We start from the raw sequence: 15,734 nt of genomic DNA, 5'->3' as shown, positions 1-15,734 counted from the left end.
AATGTTGTGCATTTCCCATACCTTGGAAGCCACCTCTCAGATGCAGCTGACACTGATGAAGAAATCTAGTTCCGGCTCAAATGTGCTAGCCGAGCTTTTGGTTTTCTGAGAGAGAGGGTGTTTGAAGATTGCGACATCAGAATTAAACCCAAACTTATGGTTTACAAAGCTGTTGTGATCCCCACCCTATTGTATGGGGCTGAAACATGGACAACATATAGGAAGCATCTTAAGGCTCTGGAGAAATATCAATGCTGTATGCGTAAGATTCTTTGAATTAAATGGGTGGATAGATACACTAACATCAGCATCCTCTCGCTATATCATGAGCATCAAGGAATGATTATCTATCAACTTTGCTGGGCAGGTCATGTTGTTCGGATGCCTGATTCCAGACTGCCAAAACAATTTTTCTGTTCTCAAATCAGCCAAGGCAAACATGTTAGAGGAGGGCAGAAGAAACATTACAGAGACATCCTCAAGGCTAATATGAGGAAATGTAATATTGACATCAGCTGGTGGGAATCTGTAGCTCAGGATTGACAACACTGGAGGAATTGCTTGAGACAGGGAACTCAGCACTTTGAGAACCAGATGTGACTACATGTAATGGAGAAACAGGACCGACAGAAAGAGAGTGTCATGGCTCGAACCAACTTCCCAGGTTCACTCACCCTGCTCGGTAATACAAGTCTGCAATGTGGCAGAGTCTGTGGCTCTAGAATAGGCCTTATCAGCCATCAGCAGATCCAGAGATAACTTGGATTATGGACAAATGGACAATCCATGAAAAACAATCATCCTCGACTTTGAAGGATCGCTGATGATAATGTATTTTCAATATACATTTATTCTTATTTAACACATGATTGTTTACTGTTGAAGACAGTATAACTAATCACAGCAGTATTCCTCTAGGAGGCTTTTCCCACATGAGTAATAAATGGGAGATATGAGAGATTCTTGGCTACATGGTTTTGCATTTTTGATACCATGTTTTCTATTTGTCATTCATATACATAAATTCACAAATGAGCCACCAAATTTATACATATGTATTATGGATGGACCAATTCTAACAGTGGCCCTGGCAGCTTTAAATATTTACAGTTTAATATTATCCTGAGAGGGCTGGGGAAGTGGATTGTTTAATCAATCCTATACTTTGTTCCTATTGCCAAAGGCATAAGAGAATCATCATCAAATGGATTTCAAAAACTGTTCATATCAATGTTTTTATAATTATCTATTAACACTTGAATATGCAAAGATGGACTCAAAGGGCTGTACCCAAGAGGAAAATTAATTTTGAAAGAAATCATGACCCCAAGGTGTGCCTTAAGGAATTAGTTGTATGGGGTCAGAGCTAAGATTTTCCCAATTAAAAATAATCCTGTATAGTATCTGGATGGCTGCTAGGATCCATTGGAACCCAGAGTGACAGGCTAATTGAATTTCTCCATTGTCCTCCTATAGGTACAGCTTTCCCTTCCCAGGACAATCACAGACCGTTTAGATTGCTGGCATGCAGGATGTGCAGAGACTTTTGTGGATGGTGGTCAAGCAGTCAGTCACCGCAGAGGCCTTGTCTTTGCTCGGAAAAAAGGTGTGTTCTTAATTAGTTAGCTAACTTAAGGTAAAATCGTAGCAGTACCTAAGACAAGGCAGTTTGTAGATTTGTAGATTTCTCACAAGGTAGCTGGTTGAGTTATAGACTATTAACTTGACCTGCTAACTCATAAAAACTACAGCTGCCTTGTCTTCACTTGGATTTTACTATGAGTTAGCTAACTCAAGTGAAGAGCACACCTTTTCTCCCAGTGAAGACAGAGCCAGAGATTGTGTGTGTGTGCGCACGCACGCACATTTTTCTTGGTCAGCGGCCAGAGACGTGACTGGGAGCAGTGAGACAGCTGCATTTTAAAACTTTGTTTGCATAAGATGCAAAGGATTCCTGGCTATGGGAGCTTCAGAGGAAGAAATGGCAGTTTTGGAGTCATGAATGGGAAAAGGTAGGGAAGCCCTGCTCTAGTCTCATAGCATAGTCTCATAGTCTCAATCTACTATACTGTTCTGTCTTTGTTCTCTACACAACGTTAATAATATGAGGAAACCTAATGAACACAGTTGGGTTCCAAATAACTGTGTTTACTAACTATATATAAATATACAAGGCCTAGCAGGATTGTGGTGGCTTCTGCAACAGAACACAGGGAGGCCCACTAGATGCCTTCCAAACTATTTAAAGGGATTGTAATGGGGTGTGTACCCCATACTGGCATGAAAAAGGCTGACTAGAGCTAGAGAGCTCACTTAAAGTACCTGGACACTTTGGGTGGGTTGGCCAGCCCCATATGATGATGAATCCCAACTGAGGGAGGAGCTGGGGGTTACTATAAAGAGAGGAAGTTTTTAATAAAAAGGGAGCTGTGGAGCAAGAGACAGGAAGTCTGCAGTCACTCTCTGGGATCATCAATTCATAGACTCGAAAGCCTGAAGGGACCGAAGTGATCATATAGTCTCACCTCATGTAGAACATAGGTCATAGAACTTTCCCAAAATAATTCCTAGAGCAGATCTTTTAGAAAAACATCCTTAAATCTTGACTTAAAAATGGTCAGTGATGTAGAATCATATAGCCCTTGATAAATTGTTCCAATGATTAATTTCCCTCCCTTTCAAAAATTTATGCTTTATTTCCATTCTGAATTTGTCTTACTTCAGCTTCCCGCCATTGTATTGTGCTATACCTTTCTCTGCTAGATATAAGAGCCCATTATTAAATATTTGTTCCTGACATATATACTTGTAGATTTTAATCAAGTCACCCCTTAATCTTTTCTTTGTTAAGATAAATAGATTGAGGTCCTTGAGTCTATCACAATAAGTCATGTTTACTAATCCTTTAATAATTCTCATGGCTCTTCTCTGAACCCTCTCCAATTTATCAACATCCTTCTTGAATTGTGGGCATCAGAACTGGAAACTGTATTCCAGCAGTGGTTGCACCAGTGCCAAATACAAGGTAAAACAACCTCTCTACTCCTACTGAGGATTTCCCTCTTTATGCTTCTCCAGATCGCATTAACTCTTTTGGCCACTTTATTAGTCACATCAGTGACCTGACCACTTAATTATTTACCACGTCCCAATTTTTGTGTCATCTCCAAATTTTATCAATGATGATTTTATGTTTTCTTCTGAATCATTGATAAAAACTGTTAAGTAGTTTAGGACCAAGAACTGATCCCTGTAGAATCCCAATGGAAACATACCAGCTCAATGATCATTCACCATTTACAGTGTCATTTTGAGACCTATCTGTTAGCCAGTTTTTAATCCATTTATTGTGTGCCATGTTAATTATATATCATTCAAGTTTTTTAATCAAAATGTCACATGGTACCAAGTTAAACGCCTTATAGAAGCCCAAGTATGTTACATCAGCGCTATTTCCTTTATCAACCAAAGATATCATGTTTGTTTGCATAAATTAAATTACCATCCTTTAATTCTTTATTAATCGAGTCTCGTATCAGCCAGTCCATTATCCTGCCTAGGCTCAATGTCAGGCTGAAAGGCCTATAATTACCTGGGTTATTCCATCTACCCTTTTTTTAAAATGGCACAACAATCATTTTCTTACAGTCTTCGGGAACTTCTCCTGTGCTCCAAGACTTATTGAAAATAAATATTAATGGTCCAGCAAGCTCCTCAGCCAGGCCTTTTAAAACTCTTGGATGCAAGTTATTTGGACCTGGTGATTTAAAAATCACCTGGTGATCTAACTTTAGTAGGTTTTGTTTAATGTCCTCTGGAGACACTAGTGGAATAGAAAGAGTGATATCATCACCATATGAGGAGACTGTATCGTCTGTTTTTTCCGAAACACAGAACAGAAATATTTATTGAACACTTCTGCCTTTTCTGCATTATTATTGGTTATTTTATGGATCCATTTCCATCTAGTAATGGACCAATAACATTGTCAGGATTCTTTTTGTTCTTCATATATTTGAAAAACTCTTTCTTATTATCCTTAACTCTGGTGGCCATAGATTTCTTCTTGTGTTCCTTTGTTTCCCTTGTCAATTTTCTACAATTTCTAATTTATGATTTATATTAATTGCCATCGACTTCCCCATCTTCCATTTGTTGTATTTATTTATTTAATTTATTTATTATAGATACCTTCACTTCCCCTCCTATCCAGGTCATTTTTAAACCAGCACAGCCTTCTTCCTCAATTGTGTCTTTTTGGGCATCTAGTAAGGTGTTCTTGAAGGATTCCCCATTATCATTCACATTTTTCTAATTAAATGCTTCCTCTCAGCTGATTTGGCTCATAATTATTTTCAGCTTTGTGAAATTGGCCCTGTTAAAGCATCAAGTACATATAGTACTGGTCTGGACTTTATTTTGCTTGCATATTATAAATATGATCATTTACCTCATGATCATTGTACCTAAGTTACCATTAATTTTTAGTTCTGTGATCAGTTCTTCTTATCTGTTAGGATAAGACCTAATACAGATTTCCCCTTCATTGGTTGCAACACTTTTTGAGTTAGGAAATTGTCATTTTGTAATGTTAAGACATTCCAGAGAAGTTTCAGAACTGGCAGCATGAGACCTCCAGCATATGTCACTCAAATTGAAGTCTCCCAGGATCACACAGTTTTTTCCCCTACACATAGATAGATAAAAAGCTGGTCATCCTGTTCCCTAACGTGATTTGGTAGTCTGTAGCAGACACCAACTAATACCCCTCTTATGCTTTTGTTAGGACCTTGATCCATCAGTATTCAAGATCAGTTCCTTCTGAGTTATCAGTGACTCAGAAACAGATAATGCCAACATTATGTGAATCATCCCACAAGTTTTCAGTAATACTAACTAGATTGAATTTATGCTCTTAAATGAGCAATTCCAATTCCTCTTGTTTGTTACCCAGGCTCCTAGGATTGGTGTATAGGCAATTCAAGAATTTCTTCTCTTCATGTCCTTTAGTTCCTTGGTTAATTTTAATTAATCAGAGTGAAAAGAGCCCGAGGAGGGCGGAAGGCTTTTTAAGTTTATATTTACATGCTGGGACTGCTTCAGAGATTTCAGGGGAGAGCTCTGCAAATCTTAGTTCTGCACGAAAGATAAGCTTGGAGAATCCTAAGAAAGGCTGAGTAAGAAGAAGCCCAGGAAGCAGCAGCAAGGAGGTGGACTGACCACACCTTGACTGCTGGTTATAGGGCCTCTGGGGTGGTACCCAGAGTAGTAAGAGGGCCTGGGTCCCCCTACCAGTCACTGGGAAGGTGGCCTGAGTCTAGAGAGGGAAACAAGGATGACAGAGTGCCTTGAGAGAAGGGTGGGAGGACAACGGGGCCTGGAATTTGGGCTGAAGACCTTGTTATAAGGGCACTGGATTGTTCATTTGTGGGACTTAGATACCCTGAAAGGGGAGAGACTTTGACGTGACTTGGCTGCTGGGTCAAGCCACAAGAAGGGAGACCACTGCAGGGCCAGAGCAGCTGTTGGCAAGGAGGCAGGAGACAATGAATGAGCAGCTATGCCAAGCCCAGCCACAAGGGGCAAACCTGAGGTTAGCATACTCTTCTACAGGAATACTACCCGGTTCCTAGACCTATACATTACATGGACTTTTTCCATTAGTCCAAAAATTCAAGAAAATCTTGATTTGGTCAGAATTACAATGAGTTTTGTAATCCCATTCTTGTCCCTAATGAAGATTAATGTGAAATTTAATTCACATAATTAAATTGCCATTCTAATATGATTGGCAGGTCTAAATCTCTGCTCACAAGGTGCAGAATAGTACAGGCGTTAGATGTCAGGATTAAGGCTCCCTGGGAAATGTGCATAGAGATGCATGCAGTGATCTTATACGCAGATGAAAATCCATTGACATCAGTGGAGATTCTTAGATTTACATTTGTGTCACTGAGGGCTGAATTTGGCTCACAGTGCCTAATGAGTTAATACTACTTCTCTGAGTTTATTTCTCAAATAACATTTTTAAAAGAAAAAATCCTGAATGTAGTTTTACCACGAGAGAAATTCTTCCCTTCTGGGCCGTAGATGAATTGTGAGCTACTATATCCCTTTTTTGAAACATCCACGGGGAATGGAAAAACCACATGAGCCTTCTTGTGACAGTGAACAGAGACACATCTTGACAAGCGATGGACTACCTTTATTGTTCAAGTGATGTATGCTGGCAACTAGCATCATCTGCTCTTGAAGTAACGTGGCACTGAGTCACTTTACCTTGTGTGATCCTGTTGATGAGTCAATTTTGCTCCCTGAAGCCACGCTCCAGATGCTGTCTAGTTTTATCAGACTTATACATTCCAATTTATGTTTAGTCATTTGCATTCTGCTTGGTTCATGAAAGTGTACTTTTGGTGTATTTTGTCATCTTTACAGGCTACCAGTTATAGCCCCACAAAAGAGGTGGAAAGCATACCCATATCCTCCTCACATGAAGCGTCCCTAATTTAGAACCAAAACTAGCAATTCTTTAAAAATGCTAGCCCGTAAAGCAGATTAGTCCTGAGACGAGCTTTGATTCACACACTGGCTATTTACATAGGATTTTCTAGTGACAGGTGTGGCCAAACCTTTCTGACATGTAGAACCTAGAATAATAAAGAATGAGACTTCAAGTTGCAAGTAACTTTCAGGGCTGCTGCTTTCTCACCACCATAGCAAGCTGCCTTGGACTGTATGTGGGGGGAGGGGCAGATGTTGAGGGTGGGAGATTATTGTGTGTGTGTGTGTATGGTCACTAATGGTTATGTGGGGTAGAGGGAGAAATGTGCTTCACTTTTGTTTAGTTTTGTAATGATTCTAGATTGTATTTTTTAATTAAAATGGCAAGGTCACTTACAGCCCAGCAAAGACATTCTTTTATGTTGCTGCATTTATATCCAAAGAAATATACACAATTTTGGGGTGAAACACTCCATTATTACAGCACTCAGGCAAACTTCTTCCGTGCCTGTAACTCACAGCAACAACAGGAACAAATGGAAGCACATCATTTCATGCTGAGCTGCTAAACTTTGGCCTAGCTGCTGTGCACAGGTCATCGGAGCTGCATTTTGGCTAACGCTGTTACAAAAGTCTTAACAATCAACACAGCTAAAGTGTGAGTTGTTTTCATTTTCTTTGTGGGAATCATAAACAGGGTTGTTTACTGCAGAAACTTCCAATCAGTTATAGATATCTGCAAGTTCACTGAAGGTAATGGGACAACACGGGTGTCTGAGAACATAATGGGAGTATGCAGTGTTGTTGTAGCCGTGTCGGTCCCAGGATATGAGCAATATAAGGTAGGTGAAGTAATATCTTCTATTGGCGAGAGAGACAAGCTTTAGAGCTTACAGAGTTCTTCTATGTAAGCTTGAAAGCTTGTCTCTTTCACCAGCAGCAGCAGGTCCAATAAAAGATATTACCTCAATCCCCTTATTTCTCTAACATAATGGGAAGTCAGCTGAATTGCATAGATATAAATGAAAGCTTAATTTGGCCTTTAGAAACTCCAGGTTTAGAGGTCTTACAAAGAGTGCAGATGCAAGTGGTGTGTGATCAGCTGATGATGTGTGTGAATAAAGAACCTGGCTTGACTTTCAGAACCCAGGATGAGTTTGCAGGGCTCGCCCTAAGAAAAAAAATCTTTGTGTCAGTAAACTGAACTCATCTGGTATAGAAATAATTGAGCAATGTCAACAATGGAACTAAAAAGAAAAGGAGTACTAGTGGCACCTTAGAGACTAACCAATTTATTTGAGCATAAGCTTTCGTGAGCTACAGCATCCGATGAAGTGAGCTGTAGCTCACGAAAGCTTATGTTCAAATAAATTGGTTAGTCTCTAAGGTGCCACAAGTACCCCAACAAATTTATTTGAACATAAGCTTTCGTGAGCTACAGCTCACTTCATTGGATGCTGTAGCTCACGAAAGCTTATGCTCAAATAAATTGGTTAGTCTCTAAGGTGCCACTAGTACTCCTTTTCTTTTTGCGCATACAGACTAACATGGCTGCTACTCTGAAACAATAGAACTATATACTATATTCCCGACTCCAATTTTAGAGTAAAATTTTATTTGAAAGGTTTCAAATTTTATTCTGGATGATGTATATTTGAAAAGTTTTGGATGGTGAACACTGAGAATATACTTACTTTTTTTTTTTAAATAACCGGAGGGTGGAACCACTTCCAGACCTCTTGTCTAGAGCCTTCTAACTTCTCTCTTTATGGTATTTTGTTTGCTGAAACTTAATTTGATGATGAAAAGTTTATTGTAGCTGGATACTTTTGCAAAGCAATTTCAGACATTTTGACAGTCCCTTTCAGTCAATTACTTAATCACATGCATTTACTATTTTCAGCACTTTGGTCCTGATCTTGCTTCTTTTGAAGTCAATGGAATCACTAGGCCCCTCAAACAGTTTCCTTTGCTTTTGAGAGGGGCGTATCTGGACTATCTGAATATTACATTTTTGTTTAAAGTTGTGTGAGTTGCTTCTTTTCCTCTGTAAATTTCTACAAATCTCTTACTATCACAACATTTTAAAAGCACTTCTGGAGATAGAATCCCAAAATATATCATCCTAATGAATAATTCATTAGCTTAAGGTAGAGGCTGTGCAGGAGAAAGGAAAACTTAAAATGACTTTTCTTTAACAGGTTAAAGGAAGTTGTCAGGTTGTTTAGTCCTATAATATGGCCTACTTTGAATTGTTGTGATTCGCCATGGTATGTAGCCTGAGTTCAAAAATAAGGAAAATTTAAACAAAAGAACCCCCTAAACCAAACCAAATGAACCCTCTACAATGTGATGTTCTAGCTGAGATGCTAAAGTCAGGAAACTCAGTTACTGTTGCTATACCTACTCTAACTCTGTTTACTGGCACATAGTATTCTATATAGTATGTTAACCATAATGCCTATTTACTCAGACACCTACAACAACACACATGTACCCTACCCAATATAGCATTCTATTACTGGTGATTTTTTGTTTTAGCTTAGAATTTCTCTCTATTCTATTTTTCCAAACTATTTTTTTTCAGATTTAAACCTAGATAATTCCTTAGTGTCATCAACAGAGAAACATTATTGTAATAAGCTAGAGTTTCCTAGGTGTCTTATCAAGATTCAAAATTCACACTTACAAAGCAAAACACCTTTTATAAATGACAAAACAAGTTAGGGTAACATTTTCTCTGGATCAAAATTGTAGCAGCTAGGTGCATTTGACTTACAGCAATAATTTCCTTTTATTCCTGCACAACCAGTTGTAAAAACTGATAACCAGCTTTAAATTTGTCATCCTAAAGGATTAGCTTTAAAGCCTTATACAGAACTATAGAATAATTCTTTACACAGATATATAGAGATGCAGTGCATCTTTTTCTTTCCTGATTGGTGGATTCAGAGTTCTTGTAACAAGTGAAAGTGCAAGCGCCTGGGTGTTCAAATGTGAACTCCGTGAATGTATCTGTAAACCAACCTTACTTCTCACTCACCTTCAACACTTTGTAAATATATTTCAAAATTTAAGACAACATAAATCCTTTCAGGGTCCAGCATATATATAATTAAGATTTGAAGTATCTCTGAGACTAAATGGACAAGATCCAACACTTGTGTCCATCAGGAGCAGATTAGGGTCCCACTCCATCTGTTAAGTTGTTTGTGATCATTTGGAAAATAATCTCTTCCACATTAGCCTTATCCATTTCTAAATTGCCCTAGAATAGTTGCATCTACTGTAGCTGATCTCCAGTTGTAATAAGTGGTCTTGAACAGGAAGCACTGTCTCTCCACAATGGCTTATGTTTCCTGGAGCAGTATTAAACAATATTTTAAGCAGTGCCCTGACTTTAAAACTAATGAGTTACTGAGGCCAACATATGGAGATGTTAAATGATGTTAAAACCAATTTTACAAAGTGTTCAAGACTAGTGTGCTAAGGGCACAGGCCATATCTACATCTGGTGCAGGGAAAAACATGTTTCCCCTCTTCTGCTGACCTCTGAGAGGCAGCTACATGCTGCTCCAGCAAAGACTCCCTTTGCTCCAGCAAAGACACCCTTGCCAGGTGTCCTGCTGCTCCTTTCCCCTGGCATGCTGGGTTGTTTTTGTCCATCCTGGCAACATGGTCGGAGAGCATGTAACATAATCTGAAAAGGAAAAATATTTGGGATTGAATCCTTTTTTGTTTCTTTTTCTTGTATCAATAAAGCCTGAAAGGTATTTCTGTTTTTTTTTTCTTTTATAAATGTTTGGAAAAGGTGAAGACGGGTGTTCTCATGTTTTTACATTGGAAGTGCAGGTATTGTACACCTTAGAAGACTAGCTTGATCTACATTAAATTAGGAAGTCTTCACAATATTTCCCATCAGTTTAGACTAACAGCAGTATTAACACCACCAAATATTCAAAAATAATGGATCAGGCTCATACAATTTACAAGAGTCACTTATATAATTATGAGATTTAAAAAAATAATAAATGTTGTGTTCCTTTCATTTGACTGGTCTTGGAACCTTTAGGGTTTACATTTTCAAGCTTTTCTCCTCAACCATGAGGGTTAGAAACATTTTAGAAGCCTCACAATAAAATGAGGACTAGGGATGCCGTGAGACAGCAGTGCTGCGATAGAGGTGTTCAGCTGCTACCAGGCTGTAGACAATGTCTGAACATTAGAGTGCTTGAAACGCCACCCACCTCCAGGAGTTCTGTCTACACTAGAGTACCACCATTATTGCCACCAATGAAGCTAAATCAGGGATAGTAGTGGTGAGAGAATTTTAGCAATGAAAACCCAGTGTAGACACCAGTATTATGATCCAGATAGTCAAAAATCATGAGTCAGCTATTAAAAATAATAAGATAAAATAAATACATTGGGTTTCTTTTGATTTGCCTTCTGGTTTCTGACCCCTTAAACTGCACTTGGGTCAGATTTTCGAGCTCCAGTCTCGCCAACCAGAAGGTCTAGAAAGTTATGTTTGTTTTTAAATGAAAGTTGAGGTGCTCAGGTTAGCACGTGTAGGCTAGAGCTGTGGTTTTAAAGACAAAAACAACTGTCAGGAACAGAAGGGAATTGGTTTTATTCAGACTGTTGGAAAATGTTTTTTTAGATTCACAGCCTTGGAACACGGGCAAAAAGGTCAGGTTGGTTAACACCTCCTCTCCCAGCTCCCTCATTTCCTTTTTGCCATCACAATAAATGGACACCCAATACAAAGCCATCTTCTAAACCAGAAAAATGATCGCCCCGCCCCCACACCAGTGGGAGACTACAAGTCCCAGCATGCAATGCTCCGCCAGCGTCTCACAATGCAACTTCTATACCGCAGCATGCAATGCGCCTCATGTTCTAGAAAAACTACACGCCCCAGCGTGCTTTGTTATAGATCACTTCGCGCGCTTCGGCGCATTGCATGCAGGGATTCGTAGTCTTCCAAGCCTACGCTTCTTCCCTCCGCCTCTTCCCCTCTGTAACCGCTGCCTCAACGTCCCGCGCACGCTCTGCGCCACGTACGCTGTGACATCGCCCGAACAACAGCGCGAGCCTGCCGGAGCCAATCAGCGGCTACAAAATCGCGTCGCTCGGGCGGCTCGCGAGAGCCTACTTGAACTTTGACCTCGCCCCAAGCGCGAGCTGTGGCCGTCTCGGGTTCTGTTCCTTTCCCCTCCTCCCGCCTGAGCGAGGCCGCTCCCTTCCCCCCCCGTGTCACCAAGTGGCGATGAGCCTGCCCCCCCGGCGGCGGCCTCACTGATCCCCCTCCCTTCTCGCTCCGCGCCGCCCCCGGGGACACAGCCGCCGCACCCAGCCAGCGCCGTCCCCCGCAGCGGGCGAGGTGGAGCCGGCGAGGCCCAGAAGACGCCCCCCACCGGGACCATCAACATGGCGAGCGCCTCTTACCACATCTCCAACCTGCTGGAGAAAATGACATCCAGCGACAAAGACTTCAGGTGAGCGCCGGGCCCGTCCCCTCCTTGCTCCCCGCCCGCCCGCCCGGAGCTCCCCGCGCAGGCCCCTTCTCTCGCCCCTGTCTGCTGAGCCCGCTCTCCGCCTGCGACCCGCGAGGCTGCTGCTGTTGTTGCCCCTCCTCGTGTCTCAACCCGGGCCTGGCTGTTGTGCCCCCGCGGCAGGAGGCCGATGACTCCGGGGCCTGTGGCTCGTGGCAGAGGCCCGGCTGTCAGGGCCGCGGCGGGGGCTGGCCAGGAGGGATGTGCGGAAGGAGTGCGCCATTCCCCCGCTCCCCTGTCTGGAAGCATTGTAGGGGGCGGTGAGCCGGGGTCTGGGCTCAGGGAGAAATCCCAGCCTCCCCGCCCCCCAGGATTGCCCCGAGTTTTCTGGCGCCCAGTGAAAGTTTAGTCTCAGTTGCTTGGCTTCTTCTCGGTGTCTGTGAAGTGGGGAGACGAGAGCTGAGTGCGCCGCGCTCAGAAGTCCTGCTGGGGTTGGGACCTGGGGAGCCACAAAGGGCTGACCTCAGTAGTTGGTGACCTGCCTGTGATTTCAGTCCATTAGGTCCATCGGGAGGCTGTCCCACGAGGGTAGGGTTGAAGTGGATAGAAAAGCGTTGGTGCCTACTAGCCTTGTTGCACCTGTTCGGTGGGCAGAGGGTTCCTTGCTCCAAGGCCGACCACGAAAGTCCATGCTTAAAGTTTTTGTAAAGGAAGCCTAATTGAAGATTATAGCTGATGGAGGAGAAAGTGACTTACAGTTTAGGATTTGTCACAACAGAACTAGAATTGTGCAGGTGCACTCAAATAATAGCTGTTTGCTAGTAATCATAGTTGTACATCACTATAGATTAAAGAAGTGGTGCATATAAACTTTGAATATTTGACAGTGAAATTACGATTTTCAGTACGACATAAAGACATAAAATATTTGATTTGTTTCATTATAAATATATTGTAGAAAACAAAGTTGAGGTTTTGTCTCCATGCATTAATTTTTTTAAAATAAACATTTCTTTAACCAGCAGTGGAAGACTAAATGTGTCAACTACTGAATACATCAGGTTAAAAATCATTAAAAAAATTTGGGCATAAGCTTTCATGGGTAAAAAACCCACTTCAGACATCTGAAGAAGTCGGCTTTTTACCCATGAAAGCTTTTGCCCAAATAAATCTGTTAGTCTTTAAGGTGCCACCTCCTGATAATTAAAAAAATTATTCCTTTGCTTGTATTAAATAGCTTAGAAAATCAAAGTTAAATCTAATTTACATCTTGTGTATATGGTACATTTGCATTTAACTCAACATGGACAATAGATTAATCACTTATTTTTGTTAATAGGAATTTTCTGGTAAATCTGATTCCTGGTTCTCATGGATTACCACAGTGCTACATTGTTTAGCTTGCAATCTCTGAGAGAGAATACATACATCCAAATAAAACTATTTCAAAGATCATTTAATTAAATTATTTCAAAGATCTTTGTATAATAAAGATGGTAGGTGAGCTCTGGTTTTCAATTTACAGTATATAGAAAACTTTGTGCACTCGATAAAGCAGTCATAGCATTTAGAGACAAGCTTTATTAGATTTAACTATTGATACTTAGTGTTCAGATTCTTCAAGTGAGTCTTTTGCCTGATTAGATAACTGGCCTAGAATGTTATTTTAAAAATAAAGCTATAGCTCTACAAATCAAAGGAGTGATGCTATGTTTAATATTTTTTCCTTTCTAAATGATTTAGAAGACTAATATTGTAACAGTACAATCTAACATGGAAAATGGTGTTTCAAATGTTTTCTGTTAAATCTTGTTTCTTCATGTTAAGAACTGTTTAAGTTAGAGCTTTTCCAAATTAATTCTTTTCATGCGATTAAATGTTTTATATTTTGCATTGGTGAGGAGAGTGGGTAGCTTCTAACGATATAGCTTACCACTATACTTACTGATTTTGATGGGTTTAAAGTTTTCACAAAAAAATGGCCTGTGTGAAAACTGACATACAGTATTAGCCTAGAAAGTGCATTTTTCCAGCCAAATGTGTTTAAAGTTTCTTTGACAGTTTGAGTACAAACAGTAGAAGTATATTTGTTCTAAGTGTTTTTACATTTTATTCATTTGTCTATATTGAAAAATAATTTTGGACTGTTTAGCATGTTTGAATTCCCAAACCATAAAAGATATGGTTAACAATTCAGGTTTGCGAATTGACTTAAGTACTAACAATTTTTCTTAATTCAGTTTTATGTATTGTGAATCCAGTAAAATATTCGGAATATGTATTTGCATATTGAATGGAATCGTACATTAAGAATCTGCTTTTTAAGTCCCCCAGTGCTGTAGATTTTTTTAGTAATGCTTAAACCATACCTTAAAGAGGGATGGTGGAGATGCACACTTTCTATTACCAAGGAAGGACAGAATTAACCACATTAAATTGATTTACTTGTTACATTAGTAGTATTTTGTAGCCATTTGCTTTAACTGTCCAATCAAGATTTTGTCCTAAACTTTACATATTTTGATACTAGAGAGACAAGGTGGTTGAGGTAATATCTCTTTTTGGACCACTTTCTGTTGGTGAGAGAGACAAACTTTCAAGCTTACACAGAGCTCTTCTTCAGCTCCTTTTTGATACTGTCATTTGTCATGTTTTGATCTCAAAATGCTCTTTTTAGAATTTGGAGCTCCTGGATGCAGCCCATGCTGTAGCAGGCAGATTCTGTTCCCCAGGAAGTGTGGGATGACAGCTATGGTGAAGGTGATCTTTTTTGCAGTTGGGAGTCAAGGCTGCTGTTGCACTGCTGAAGTGCAAGATGAGTTGGGCATTGGGAAGCTGCTGGGGACAGGTGCTGAGGGAGTCTATAGAACCTGGAGCTGAAATAAATGGGAACTGCTAATAAGAAAAGCGAACCCAAATAGGTGTTAAGAGGGCTTAGGGGAAAGATGTAGAAAGGGCATGAGAACTTGTGTACAGTTCACTTGACTGTCTTAAGCCTGGTCTATGCTGGAAAATTAGATTGAGTGATTTAGCTAGGTTAAAAGAAAAGGAGTACTTGTGGCACCTTAGAGACTAACCAATTTATTTCAGCATAAGCTTTTGTGAGCTACATCCGATGAAGTGAGCTGTAGCTCACAAAAGCTTATGCTCAGATAAATTGGTTAGTCTCTAAGGTGCCACAAGTACTCCTTTTCTTTTTGTGAATACAGACCAACATGGCTGCTACTCTGAAACACAGCTAGGTTAGTTCTCTGAAAAATCTTGTGTCTGGAGTGGCACAATTAGACTGACCTAACCTTTGGTTGAGATGCAGCTGAGTCAACAGAAGAATGACCTAGCTGCTGTCTTTCAGAGAGTTGGATTAACTACATGGATGGAAAAATCCCGCCTGTTGATTTAGGAAGCATCTACCCTGTGGTATTACAGTGCCATAACTGCATAGACATACCCCTGGTCAGCATGTCCCTACTTTTCCATTTCCTTCACTAAGTTCCAGCCTTGGCCTTCTTCATGTTAAAGTTGGTTCCCAACAGGTCTTTCCCTGATTCTGCAGGATCCCAGTGACATATTCAGCAACTTGCCACATGCAGCTTGAAGAAACTCAAGGATACTTTCTAAAATAAAGACTTGTAGCTACACTTCTGTTGGTTTTATGTTTATAAAAGTTTGCTTTTACAAAATCTGTTTGCAGCAAATGAAAGTATTGTTTTAAACTTTGATACATTTCTGTCT

The 15,734-nt window shown here is 40.3% G+C and overlaps 1 protein-coding gene across 1 annotated transcript in view; it reads left to right on the top strand.

The window, feature by feature from the left end:
• Positions 1–11,596: 11,596 nt before the first annotated feature.
• The window catches only part of CAND1 (cullin associated and neddylation dissociated 1), a 52,178-nt gene continuing 48,040 nt past the window's right edge, over positions 11,597–15,734 (top strand). The window contains exon 1 of the mRNA XM_077833298.1: positions 11,597–12,005. Coding sequence (XP_077689424.1) covers positions 11,938–12,005 — 68 coding nt within the window. The 5' untranslated portion in view covers positions 11,597–11,937. The remainder of the gene's footprint in view (positions 12,006–15,734) is intronic.

The sequence above is a fragment of the Eretmochelys imbricata genome, chromosome 1 (assembly GCF_965152235.1).
Source record: "Eretmochelys imbricata isolate rEreImb1 chromosome 1, rEreImb1.hap1, whole genome shotgun sequence".
Classification (NCBI taxonomy): Eukaryota; Metazoa; Chordata; order Testudines; family Cheloniidae; genus Eretmochelys; species Eretmochelys imbricata.
Note: the sequence above shows the minus strand (reverse complement) of the source record. Positions and strands in the feature narration are given on the sequence as shown.